The 14,459-nt window shown below is 40.2% G+C and overlaps 1 protein-coding gene across 4 annotated transcripts in view; it reads left to right on the forward strand.

The window, feature by feature from the left end:
* cyth1a (cytohesin 1a) overlaps positions 1–14,459 on the forward strand; it is a 54,253-nt gene that overhangs the window by 29,000 nt on the left and 10,794 nt on the right. For all 4 annotated transcript variants that reach the window (XR_005008356.1, XM_036590442.1, XM_036590444.1 and 1 more), the window contains exons 2-5: positions 10,838–10,920; positions 12,508–12,572; positions 13,201–13,267; positions 13,351–13,469. Coding sequence is in view for 3 of the 4 variants with exons in the window: in XM_036590442.1 (XP_036446335.1) it covers positions 10,838–10,920; positions 12,508–12,572; positions 13,201–13,267; positions 13,351–13,469 (334 nt within the window). In the remaining variant the exon portion in view is untranslated. The remainder of the gene's footprint in view (positions 1–10,837; positions 10,921–12,507; positions 12,573–13,200; positions 13,268–13,350; positions 13,470–14,459) is intronic.

Consider the following 14,459-nt stretch of genomic DNA (forward strand, 5'->3'; position numbering starts at 1 on the left):
TATGTGTGCTGAAAGAAAGTTTACCAATAGAACAACACTATTTCATGTGACGGTCAGAAGTACGTGTGTGAAGATGCATGTCTTATGTGCAGTTTGTGGGTTTGGATACAGCCTGTGAAATTAATATTTATTTTAGATGCATTGTGGTTGCATTAAGGCACATTTTGCGCTGTGCCTGCACTTGTATGCACACCTGGCCTTCAGAGATGTACAATATGTTGTACACTGTGTTTGACAGCATGGTTTAAAATGTGGGAAGAAGGAAGAATGACAGAGACTGGCCACTGGGTGGAGCTTCCATGTTAATGACAGCAGAGTCTCAGGAAGAGGGGGAGAGGGAGGGAGCAGAGAGAGGGATGTCTCCAGATGGACTGAAGCAGTATGCTTGCTGTGGTCTGCTAAGTGACAGCTCTGTGGTACATGCTTCTCTGTTCCTTTTTATGTTCCTTCTGCTCTCGATAGTATTCATTCTCTTGCTCCAGCACGCTGACCGTTGGGCCGTCACCTTTTCTCTGGATTAGTTGACAGACCACATCATGTAATTGTGCTTCTTATCATTGACAAAAATAGAAGAGTAGTTAAAGAAGGAGACCAGGATTGGCTGGAGATCAGTAGGAAAAAACAAAATTCTTCCCAGGATTACAAAAGCAGGTCAGTTTTATTATGTTTTTTAAATAGACTAAACAAACAGTTTGGACTTCTGTACATGGAGGCTGAATTTTTTTTTTTACTTTAAAATGGCATGTAAGAGGACACTGCCTATCTTTCAGTGGCTGCAATATGAAATTGACCTCTGAAAAATCTATTTTGATTTCGCTAAACTTGGGCTGTCATGAGTGTTTGCTTCATTCATGCCATAGTGGAGTTGGCTGTGGGCTTCACACATTAGTGAGTTTTACTGTGTATCCACCCAGAGTTGCATGGGTCAGGTAAGGGCTGTGTGTGGTGTTTATTGTGACCACATAGGTTCAAGCACAGATAATAAAGTGAGAAATGTCAAAATGTCAAGCTGGCTGGCTGCAACTTTATGGCCGGGTTGTAAAGCGAGACTCGCTGTAGCCGAGCTGTGTGACCTGAAGTTATGTGCCACATGCTTATTATTTACTAGGAGGCACATGATTTCTGGTGCATGCAGTGGGATTGTTAGAGGTTGCAGCTTAACCCTGTAGCTAATATTAATTAAAGGAATAGAAGTAGGTAACAATAGCTAGCGTGGCAAACAAATGACTGAATGTAGTGGGGTCCAGATAACATGATCTCATTTATATAGTGCCAACTCACTGATTTCTGTAGTGCTCATTGCTGGCTTTCATCCATAATCAGCAGTGCTAGTGTGCATGGTTAAAGTATTCTGTTAAAGCAGACATAGGTGTTCCAACTGGGAGGAGACTACCTGAGCATGATTTAGGGTCTGTTCATTTGCTCAGTGCTTTTTGAGAGAACATGTTCCTTTTTCAGAGAAAGAGGGTCATAAATTATAGAATACCTTGCTTGAAGTGGGAACCTTATAAGAAAGCAGGGCAAAAGGTTTTGTGTTTGGTCATTCACTATGCAATGTATATTGAACAATGCTGCTGAAGCTTGCATGGATGCTGATATGTGATCTGCCCACCACTCGTGTGTTCCTCCGCCAGCTGGGCCCACGCTTCCTCTGTCCAACACAGAGTTCTCTTTTTCACTGCCGGGTCAGGTTGAGCCCCCTGTGGCTCTCACTCAGTCCTGTCCTGCTTTGCCTCCCCTTCTGCCATGGCTTCTTTGAGGTTGTGAATGTGTGTGGTAGCGCTCTTATGGATTGGGTCAGTCCAAGTGCAAGCGGTCAGAGGTGAGAACCGTTTCGAGTCCTACGCTGGATGATTGACGACAAGGTCTCTTGTCAAGCTGCCAGCAAGACTTTGGATGCAGAACAGGCGCTGTGTGGTCGAGTGGGTGTTCTGAGGATTTGACGAGACTGAGTGTTCCCGTTATTCTTCGGGTAAACTGAAAGCTTCACAATAGCCCTGTCACTTCAGTGTAGTACACTTGTGTTTTCAGGCCCACTCTAGAACTGAGCTGGGAGCTTGTGTGTTGCGTCAGATTGATGGACGAAGTTGCTTTGCAGAAGTAAACCTCAGCTTGCTGGCAAGGCAGATGTGTCCATCCAGGCCACGTGTAGTGGTCGACAGTGAGGAAGCCTTGAGTAAGATGAGAGGGGGTGGGGGAGCGTGGTGCGTGGGGGCTGTGCTGAAGATGTTAAGATGGGTGTATGACTGCGTCTGGAAGATAAGGTTGTATAAGGGAGCACGAGGGAATGAGAGATGGCAATAGATGAAAGTGGAAATCATTGAGAGGTCTTGAGAGCAGGATAATAAAACATAATGAAAAGTGGACTCAGAGAGTAGCCAGATGGGAGTCTGTGTAAAAAAACAAAAAAGGCCCATATTTTGATCTATGTTTTCTTTTCATCTGATGAATGTTCATATTGGAATAAACAATGATTTGCAGGTATATTTGCTCAATGTGCCCCTTATTCAGATCTCCCGAAAACAGTGGGATAAAGTTAGTTCAAGGGAAGACACCACACCACTTAAACTGATGCGTATATGACATGGCCTCTATGCATCTATACATCACATCTATATCATATCACTTGTTAATTTCCAATCACTGGTCTGAGAGGACTAAGGGATGGGGTGGGGATGATGATACAGATGGGAGCTTATTGACATTTTTGGTCTCTAAGCTGCTTGGCTTTAGAAGGCATAATCTAAAATGGGCCAGATCAGAAGGGTTTCAGGGCAGATCCTTGCCTTGGCTGGGACTCCAATTTCCTGATTTTGAGATTTCTCTAGTGGTCTGGATGGAAATGAGCTGTCTGCTAGCAGGCCTGCCGAGATGGAAAGCAGGCTGGGTCTTGAAGGGCTTCGGCACATGGGGAGGTTCTCTCTAATTGAGCATCTCCCCAACTGGCCCTTGCTGTCTCTTACCGTCGATAGGGGTGCAGAGGCACCCTTCCAACAGGAACCTAAAATTGACTTTAAAAAGTCCACTTCAGAAGTTGACGCAGCTGCAATGAAAATGTGTTTTGCTTTCCTTTTATTTCCTATGGAAACATTCAGCACTCCTGTGCGAAGGATTGCAGGAGTGGCAGCAAAGTAAAACGGGCAATAATTGTGGGAAAAAAGTTGAGAGTTTCTGAACTTTATTCAAATACGAAGCCAATTTCCTCTCCATATTATGCTCAAATAAATGTTGAAAAGATTCAGTGTACAGAAGTACATCAAATGGGAAATAATCCATTGGTTAAAACAATCTTTGTTAAAAAAAAAAAAGTCTTAGGCCTGTTGTCACCTGCATTTCAGTGCTACACAGAACTAGAACTAGCCTACAGCCTATTCCCCTGTAATTAAAAATGCACTCCAAAGCCACAGTCACACCAAAATCAATATTTTCTTCACTGGGGTGGAGAGGAAAGCCAGACGATGGGCAGTCCTCATGTGATGGGGTCTTATAGAGGGTAGGGTATGTATAGTTTGCTAAATGTTTGTTATCCTTTTTTTTTTTATTTTTTTTTTGGCAACTGTGAACAACAAATGAGTTCATCAAGGTTAAGAATAGTTTCTGTTGTAGAAAGCCTTTAGTCAGTACAGATGTCATACGAATACTTTTTTTTAATTAGCAAAAAATTAGACCAACTATTGGCAGTTTTTGCATTCCGAATCGCTTTACAGGCTTGTCAGTTTACTAAAACGTATGCTGTGAGGAGAGGTGCTTGATCCCAACAAATACTTTATCAGTGTTTTAACAAACCTACCCAAATCAGGTCAGTGGATAAGCTGTGTAATACGCTTAAAAAAGGCTGATGCACCTTGTTTTTAAATCCTGATCAGGGGAGATTTGGTCAGTTGTTTTGATAAATGTCAGGGCTGTTAAACGTGTAAAGCCTCAGCCTGAGTCATTTGACTTGAGGGATATCAACATTTTGTAAAATCTGAATAAGTGAGTGGTAGGTGAAGAAGATGCACTAATTTGTGACCCTGAAGAGTTTTTCAAAACTATTGGTTTTGCCAAGTGATCAGTTGGAAAAAATTTTTAGTTTTTTGTGCTGCAGGGAGGTTCATAAAGTCTCTCCTCTTTATGAAATTACAGACTAATCAAACTGCCCAGAGTGTATTCCTATATGTAGTCTCTGCAACATATTATGATCTGTACTAGTAGTAGTGGGCTGTATGTGCCAAAAATGTGTCACAGTATAACAGAAAAAGTATTTCCTTATATATCATGGTTCAGGGTATTGGGATGTGTGTGGGTGTGTGTGTGGGTGTGTGGGGGTGTGTACAGCTAATTCAGCCATTAAGCTAACTTTAGTGTGTATGTACTGTATGTGTGCTGTGTAAAGGTTATGACAACTCATACTTAAAAATAAAAATGTCAACTGGTATACCAGATGAATCGGTGTATTGCCCACCACTATGTACGGTACTGATCTTGAGCTGATAGACTTCATACTGTTTGTTGTTCTCTGAAAACTATTCTTTCTTCTGTATTTTCAGCCTCAGCTTACAGAGTTTTAGACTAAACTAAACTGCAAGCATTTAGGTACTTCATACTGAAATGAACAGTTTTGAAAGACGTTTTTTACTGCAAAGTTAACCCATATTACTGTTCAAGTTTAGTGATCATACACCCACAGGACTTGTGTACTTCCTGTGATATTTCCTTTAAAATCGTAAAAGTGGCCACACATGATTTTGTCATCCTATGTTTTAGTGAAATAGAGCAAAGAATGGAAAGCTGCTACTGATGGCAGCATAATGAGCAGAAAGCGCTCACTCTCTGCAAACCTGTAAACATTTCTCTCTATGTGTGTGTGTGTGTGTGTGTGTGTGTGTGTGTGTGTGTGTGTGAGAGAGAGAGAGAGAGAAATTGAAAAAATAGTGATTGAAGAATTTGTGGGCAGTCTTACCGTAAGACGCTCATATGCTGCCATAGATTTGGCGTAGTATCAAGCTCAGTTTCAGGTCTGTTTTTGGCCGTGCTATATTGTAATTAATTATTTAGGGGAACTGAATACAACAAACTTTGGGGTAAAAATTAGGGTGTAACAATACACGCTTAATTCAATTTAATTCATGATACTGGTTTCAAAATTTGATGTTCTTATGATATTTTGAACAACATTTGAATGAAGAAGGATGATGATTATAATCGTGTTGCGCAACTTACATCACTAGAACTGGGAGGCAGAAGGATTGTTGATGTGGGTTGTTGATCGTTTGTAAACAGTGGTGTTCCAACAATGCAGTTGTGCTAGATGGCATAGTTAACAGAAAGTTCATTCTACATGATGCATTGTCAAACCTCTACAATGCACACTGTCACAGTTCTGCATTGCGGTATCGCAGTGTCATGGTGCCTTGTTACATCCCTAGTAACAAATAACCAAATGCATCTTAAGAATTTTGTTCATGGTATTTTTTTTGTTCTGTAGAAATGCCGCATGAGGTTGAGATTACACTTCTCCTAGGTTCACAAGATCAAGCTTTTGACTAAGCCATAAGGCTTGAGTTCACAAAAGGTATCTTAACCGGCCATGTTAGTGATGCACACCTGACCACCCAGAGTGTGGAGATCTGCATCAGTTGCCCATTAGATGCACAATGGGGTGGTTTAATTGTGACAATTGTTCCCAACAGCAGAGGCCTTCGGAAGCAAATCGATGTTCATTGTGGTAGCAACAACAGAGAGGTTATTAACTGTCAGTGTGAAAGAGAAAGAAGGCAGAATGACAGAATGTGTGTGCTATGCTTTCCTGGGGCTTTCCATCATCAAAACGCATAAATGCACCAGAAGTTTATCACTTACTAGAACTGCTGTGCTACATCCTTCTTTCACAGGCAGCACAGAATGACTGAAAAGGCAAAAAACAATATTGAAACTCACTCTTCACCGACTGTCTTAACTAGTTTTTGTTTTTTAATTTGAGAATTGTTTGCTTCTTTTAAAGAAACTCCTCATAACATCTTGGCCACTACTAATGTAGGTCAACTACCTTCTTACTCAAAAGACACTTGTTGGTTTGATGGGGAGCAGTATTGCCTGACCCAAAAAATCAGTGCTGTTCTTAGAGGTCCATGAATAACTGCAGGCGTTCGTGCCAGAGCGTCCTCAGGGGCCTGGCCACAGGACATCTCTCTCATTCGAGCCCCAGCCTGTGGTCCATCAGCGTCACCAGAGTTTCTAAAAAATCCTGTGGGTGGACGTGTGGTGGTTTCACAAGGTGTCCACCCAGTATGACCTCACTCCTTCCCTGGGAAAAAAAAATACTTCCTGTTTTCTTCTGTCTTCCTCTTGCAACTCTTGAGGCTTTCGCAATTGTAAACTGCATTGCTGATCATTAAGATGTTCCACGAGACTGTATGTAATCCAATCTTCTGGGAGTGGAGGCTTGATCCGGTAACTCCAGAACCTGAAGAATCTGATTTCTTTGCCAACTTCTCGTTTAGTCACTGACTTGTATTACATGTGCTGCTGAATAGCGTAGAGGATTTAATGCCATTGAAAAGCTGAGAGCTCACAGTTTGCTCACTTGTGATCTTAAGCAGCTTCACAAAAAGCAGTCATTTTGAGTGGTTGATTGCTGTGGTGAACAGTCATGGCAATTGTTAACATTACTTAATGATAGTAATAAGTACTATTACTTAGTAATGTGTGTTAGTATACATTCAGCTGATGTAGTGATCTATGGTGTTCACTAGAAATTATGTGGGAGATTTTATTACTGTGAGAGATTTTGGTGCTCTCAATTACTCTGGAATTCTGTTTTATGATATGGACACTACAATTGTGTTCAAAATGTCATACTGTATCAGTGTAAGCTGTACACTGCATGCTACTCTATTATAGTATATTGCTGTACAGCATCCAGTAAACACCATAACACTAGTACTACAGGGATGGGGCGTGATTAGACTGCCAACATCACGACTGAGCCAGTCAGATCACTCTTCACGTCCATTTTCCTCTATCCATCTCTTTTCACTGCTTAGTCATCGTTGCTTGGTGCTTTTCAGCATGTACGTGTATATATTTTGGTCAAGAGATGGGCCTGTGTGACTAAAAGGCACCACATAAAATGAAAGAGGACAGGATGTTGTTTTTCTGCCTGTTTCAAAGCAGAAAAATACATTTTAAAAAATGTTAGCTTTGGATTTGTGTTTGTGGATCCATTTGGTTCACAGCCCTAGTCATGGGGGCGGGAGCTTTGGAACAGTCCACGTTGATTGAGTGTAGGGGGATGGCAGGTGAGAGCTGAGATCAGCGTATTGGGAGAGCGCAGCAAGAACAGCTGTTAGACTGATTCACAATGTACTAAGAAAGACTCCAATTTCCAACCACACTCACACACACACAGTGAAAAGGGACGTCTAAGACTTTTCCAAAGAAAAGTCATCTTGGATCCATCACCCCTCTCTTCATGAAAAGAGCAGGTATAAAATTCCCATTGTGTTGTGTTCTTAACATACAGCTAACAGTAATGTGTCGGATGTCAGTGTGTAATGAAAGGGCATGGCTGACCGCTCCTGATGGACAAAGAGAACGTGTTCTTCTGATCTTCTACAACCACAACGTAGAGCACACAGTAGGGCTGTCATGATGGTGACATTTTAGCTGATGATTAATTGTCATATAAATAATTGTGATTAACAATTTAATTGCTGTTTCTTCTTTACTGTTTGCAACTATTTCAGTACAAGCCTAATGTGGCCAAACTGGTTGATTAGCCATCTTACTTGCTAGCTATGTTTACTATGTTAGTAGCTAACACTAGTTACACTGTCAAATCGATACTCTTACACTTATACAAATGTCTACAGTTACACAGAATCAAGCAGTAAATGCATTCACTGAAACATCATGGAACTTAATAAAGCAAAAAAAAGTTCTAACTTCTAATTTGGTGCTCTAACATGGGTAGAGGGCAGCACTGAGTAGTGTTTGTTTTAGAACATTAAGCAAATGTTCTTCACAAGAGGGAAAATATTAGCGAAAAAGAAAAATTCTGCCGGCATACATGCTGGAATCTTTAGAATTATCTACATGGCTAACAAATAAACAAATAAAAATTAGAAGTTTTTTTTTTTTTTGCTTTCGTAAGACCCGTGACGTCCTAGTGAATGTATTTACTGCTTCCTTTTGTTTATATTTATTTGCCTCTGTCCAAAGCACCCTATTCACATTTTGTTTGTTGCAGCATAACCTGACTGAAATCTAACCACTGTGGAAAATAATCGGTCAGCTTAAATAATTGCGATCATCTCAAATAACTGTGATTAGGCGATTGTAATAATTGTGACAGGCCTTCCTGTGTTGCACTGTGGGAATGGAGCTACTTATTTTATGAAGATTTGGCCTACACACATAGCTGATGGGCTGTTTTGTGTGGGTGGGTCCCTCTGGGAGATGGAGAGTAAGACGTGGAGTATTGGAGGTGGGGTGGGGTAAGTGCATTATGGAGATTGTTCTCGTTGTCAGAAGCAGTTTAAGGAGCCTGTGGGATATGATTCATACAATGCCAGCAATCATGCATTCCTCCACCCCCACATCTCTCAGTGTTGCTTAACTAGTTATCCCCTTCTGAGTGCATGACCTGATAGCTGGAAAAACCTCTGACCTCAGAGCTGGCCTTTGGCCAGTGTGAAGTGAGGAAGTAAGGTCATCGTTGACCAAAGGGGCCACTGGAAGGGCAGACTCATATAAGAAAAGCATGATCAAATTTACTAGTGCTTCTCTCTCCTGGTTGTGATGACTAAGAAATATTATTTTTTTCTCTCTATAGAAACTTCTCTATAGAAGTTTTCTAACTGAATCAGTGTGTCCATTGAATTTAAAGGTTTTAAAGAAGTTGCGTAGTTTGTTATGGAAGATTATTAGTATAAAAATTAAAATTAAAATGTAATACATAAAATGTCAATATATTTGTGGGTTTGCATATAAATTTCTCACTTACATATACAGTGTTGAGCTCAAAATGAAAACTCAGATTCAGGTCTGTGATTGTAATTTGCCATTTGGTATACTAGTATTAGCATGTCATTTACACTAGGATTTAACTTTAAAAATTTAGCTTTAATTAAATTAAAAAGTATTTCCAGAACAACATATTTATGCTTAATATGATTATGCAATAATTATGTCAAAATGATGATTAAAATGTAATTTATCTTATATGCATTTTCACTTTCATTTGAACTGCATTTTCAAAGAGAACATCAAGCTAGAAATTTAAATGTCAATATTTTCAGATAAAGCCTTTTCCGCTAGCGTTGGTTGAGAAGACCATGAAAATAAAAATGCAGTCTGGCTGAAAGCATTTTCGAAGGTATTTTGACACAGAGTAACTGCAGTAGGTGACAATATGTAATTGCAGAAGGAGAGGCGCTGTTTCCTGTTTACCTTAAATGCATTATTACAGAGTGAAATGCTTATAAGATAAATTACATTTTAATTATGATTTTGAATTTTTTTGCATTAATCACATTAAGCATAAATATGCATGTTTAGAAATACATTTTAATTTAAAGAAAGCTACTCGTAGCGCATATAAATCTTTGTGTAAATGAAATGTCAATGCTAGTAAACCAAACGGCAAATTACAGTTGTAGTATTAAATTTAAATTTTCATTTAGATCTCAACATTGTATATATGAGGGGAAAATTTTAATGCAAACATGCAATTACATTGACATTTTACATATTACATGTTCATTTTACTTTTGGTACTGATATGTTTTCAAGTTTACAAGGTTTTGCTGGTTATATTGTAATAGCTTGTTAGTAGTTGATTTTATCAGAAGTGTAAGTTTATGTGGCATTTTATCAATCAAAGAATTGGAACTTTCTCTAAAACCCAAGACCTTCTTCCCTAAAACCCCAGTCAGACTGAAATAGATGAAATACTACCACCACTACAGGACAAGATTTTTAGTGCTAGAGAACAAGTCCAACCTAAAACATGTTACGTTGTTTATTGTACATTTATTATGTACAGTAGACAATACATGTACTAAAAGTTGGGCAAGTTGCAGTTTCTCATTGGGGCCTTATAGCTATACTGACTGTACCCAATCACTGTAAGCTATATAACTATAGCTTATAGTTATTGGGTGTAGAGCTTTTAGATTTCTTGCTCTATTCCAGTTCAAGATTAATAGAGGTTGATGGTAGAGGCAGTTTCTTCCTCAGGCTTAAAATGGAGCTCTGGCACTTGGCAGGTTAATAATATCTTTCACCGTGCAAGTCCTGCTATTAGCCCAGTGACACTGATGCTTTGCATTGCTGCGTTGCACTGAACTTGTCACTTGCTTAGAGTGAGAGTCCTAATGTCCACAAGTCAAACTATTTAAGGGTGTTTTTATCTCACTTTTGACTTTATGCAAAAGAAGACCTTGTCAAATTCATCTGTTTAGTGCTAGGAAATAAAGAAAGCAGAGTGGGAACTGATTTCTGAATTTTGCTCTGGATAAAAGGTCAAGAGTGCAGATAATTTCTCTTCTCTTTTTTTACACATCCTGATTCAAAATTTGAACATCTTAATCTACTTGAATCTTGAGGCTTGAAGGCACAGAAAGATGGGGCTTTTTATGTGGGATACATTTTTTTATTTGTTTTAGTTGACTAAAAGAAATGGTGCTTTAGAAGTGTCTGGTAAATAACAAACTGTTTTACACAATTGAATGTTTACTGGTTTGAATTTCAGCAGTTGGCTCTGTTGGTTATTGGTATCTGTACCTTAACAGGTTTTGATAAGCTTGGCTGGAGTGTTGCTTATGATGCTGTCTTTCTCATTTCTTTTGCTTAGTGCCAGACGACCTCACACCTGAGGAGCAGCAAGAGCTGGAGAATATCCGCCGGCGCAAGCAGGAGCTGCTGGAGGACATTCAGGTACCACATGCCACCAAAACCTCCTTGTTCCTATTTAATTCCAGTTCACTGTGTCTGAATGGAACATCAATCAGATGAACTGTTGTTAGACAGCCTATAGATTTTTAGTGTGATCACTGAAGCACGTCCAGGTTTCCATGCGGGTTTGTCATGTACTGAAGATCTGTAATCGATGAACATGAAGTGTCCCAGACTTCAGACTGCTCGTACATGATGCGAGCTCCGAATGATGTAGAGAGCGGAGGAGCCTCCTCTCCATCTCTTTCCAGACGTTTGGCTAACCTTCTCAGTCTCTGTCTACATATCCACTGCTTTTTCATTAAACATTTACTTCCTCCTCCAAGGGTTTTGGTTGAGTTCTCCAAAAGAGAGAAATAGTTTAAATATTTCAGTCCAAACCCCATATTTCCAGCTGTTTGATAACAGTGCTGTCAAATTCTATTTGCCTGTTTTAGGAGGTGTCTGTTTTGTCAGTGTTGATTACAGTTTGAAGAATGTAACCTGTGGTGCCTCAGATCTACTGGCAAACATCCACTTGGCCGGTAACAACAGTTTAATATAGGGGATGCACTGTTCTGCTAACAACAAAATGCCAAGGAAGTGAGTCAAACTGATGGGGATAAGATGGAATCTTCTAAAACCCCACAGAAGGCTGCTCACGTGAACTGAGGCAGTCTGATCAGAATTAGTTGTGCAACCAAAATCTTATCAGTTGAATTCCACACTCCTACTGTAAGTTCATTTAAAGCTAAACTATCTTAACATTTAAATTGGGATTAGTCTGTTTCTTTTAAATAAACTGACCACCATAGACAAGATAGTGTACTGACTATCTCTCTAACTCCCCTTCTCTTCTTTTTCTTCTTCCTCTCCCCACTGCACGCCCAAGTCTTCTGTTACACATCTTGCTTTTGTTTGCGGAGACAAACATCCAAGGAATTTGTTGCGATTGTTCATGCCTTCAGAAGAAAAAGGGGAAAAAACAGCTGTGTTATTCTGTCTGGCTTTGTGCTTAATTGTAACAAAAAGTGCAGCAGAGAAGAAAAAAAGGAAATCTGAATGGAAAGTAGAACAATGGCAGAAGAGAATTTCACTTGCTGCATTCACTCTAAGCTACATATCTTTGTTGGAGTGAGGTTTTGCTGTGTCATGTGACTCGAAGCAGCCTAGACTGGGTCGTAACAAATCTGTAGCAGGAAAGTTCATGTCTGAAAAGACATATGAAAAAGATAATTCTGTTTCACCGTCAGTGTAATTCTGGGGCCCTTCGCCAATTGTCCTCCCTTTCATGTAATTTATATCTGAAGGAGCCGACCTGTTAGAGGAGTAAGGGATCAATCCACTGATATTAGATTTGAGGAGTTTTGTTTCAGGCCTGCTTTGGGTGGAAAGGAAAACACAGGGCAGGTCTCTTCATAGCACTCCAGTCTGCTCAAGGTAGTGCAGCAGAGTAGATGTTTAAACATGCTCGAGATTGAGGGAATTTGTGAGGGAATAGTTGTGAAAAAATATCTGCCTCATATGAAGTCATGTGATTTGCTCAATCATGTTATTTTAAGCTGACCACCTTCCCTCTCCTCCCTGCAGAGATTGAAGGATGAGATAGCCGAGGTAACCAGCGAGATAGAGAACCTGGGTTCCACCGAAGAGAGGTGAGAGATCACTCTGTCCTCTTCACACTCACCCACCGCCTAACTCATATGGACAGGGGTGCGTTAAAGCCGGATAGTTATCTCCAACAAACTCCGTTAAATATTAATATTTAAATTGTGACTGCTGGCCTCCAGACCTTTACCACACCAACTCTGCATTTGAAATACCCATACAGTCTGTGGCAGCTTTAATCTTTCATCAACCCACTCCTTCTACTGATGAGAAACCACTGAATAATTCACCACGTGTTTTGGTAAAACAGACAATAGGGACTCTCCAGAAGAGAGCATACAGAGAGCCTGAGTGCAGGGGGATTCCTACTGTTTGCAAAATTGGTGTCTCAGAAGCTCTCAAGATCTTTTAAGGCTCTTCAAACAGGGTTGTTGGGCTGCAATTGGTTGAGCACTTTTGGGTCCATTAGATTAGAAAATGTGTGTGGGCTTATGAGCTCAGGCACCTCCCTGTCTCTCTCAGACTGAGCATCTCTCTACCCATCATTCTCTACAAGTGGTTTATGTGTCTGCCATGAAGAGGAAATTTGACAAAATTTAAATATATACTCTGTAAAGCAATTTGTACAAAAGCTTTCTATTGTCTGCAACTCCTGAATTCTTTTGTCCTCTATAGGAAAAATATGCAGAGGAATAAGCAAGTAGCAATGGGCCGAAAGAAGTTCAACATGGACCCCAAGAAGGTGATTAAGTACTCCATTAAAGTCTATACGTAACCAGGCATGTCACCCAGTATATGCTGATCTCTGTGTGTTTGTGTTCTCAGGGAATTCAGTTCCTGATTGAAAATGACCTTCTGAAAAACACCAGCGACGACATCGCTCAGTTCCTGTACAAGGGCGAGGGCCTAAACAAGACAGCCATAGGGGACTACCTCGGAGAAAGGTGTTTGTTGTTGTTGTTTTTTTTTTTTTTTTATTGTTTTCGTATATAACAACAGGTTGTCATATACTGAAGTTCACTTTGATTTACTTGGTATTGTGTATCGTGAACAATACACTTGTTATCAGAATCAATCAAAATTTTGGCATCATGATGACCTTAATCACAAAAACAATAGAAACATAACTAATTGTGCAGCAGTAATTATATCTATGCTTCGCTCTCTTCCTTGCTGCTTTGTTAGGCTGAGGGAACTGGATGGTGTGAATGGCTCTTTTAATCCCATCTCCATCTGTGTTCTATTTCCTTCTGAACTGATTCATTTCCAAATATATTAGCTCAAACAATGAAACATGAAATATCTTTGAGGTGTCCAATTTCAGCTAACACCCAGTCTGTACTGACTCTAGACAACATAGCGACCTCTCTCTCTCTCTCTCTCTCTCTCTCTCTCTCTCTCGCTCACTCTCTTGCTCTCTCGCTCTCGCTCACTCTCTCTCTCTCTCAGATTCTGTGTAGTTATCCCTCGTTGTCCTTCTCCATCTCTCTCTTTCTCCTCGCTCTCCCCCTTTACTGACCACAATGCCTGGGTGTGTCCCAGGAAGATCAGGAAATAGAGTGGACCCTCAGAAAGCAGTAGATTGGTATCACCATTTCATGGCTAATCTGTCAGGAGGGGATGGATGATGGGGTGGGAGGTCTGCATTACTTACTTCATGAGCAGATTGGATCCTGTGATACCGGCAGAGAGGAGGGAAAGGCAGAAGGGTCACCGAGAGATGAGACCTTATCAGAGAAAGCTCTATTGTGGTATCCCACAATCCCCCTGGGAATATTGCAGCCTTGGCACAGCATAGGTCAAATGTGATGTCATGTTTTTGATAAAGGGACTGTATCTGTATTTGTCTTGTTCGCTTTGTCTTTTTTGTTTTGTTTTTTTTATGAGAATCTCACATCTTTTCTTTATGCTTTGTCTTGACATTACCTCAGTTC

The sequence above is a fragment of the Colossoma macropomum genome, unplaced genomic scaffold (genome assembly GCF_904425465.1).
Source record: "Colossoma macropomum unplaced genomic scaffold, Colossoma_macropomum, whole genome shotgun sequence".
Lineage (NCBI taxonomy): Eukaryota > Metazoa > Chordata > Actinopteri > Characiformes > Serrasalmidae > Colossoma > Colossoma macropomum.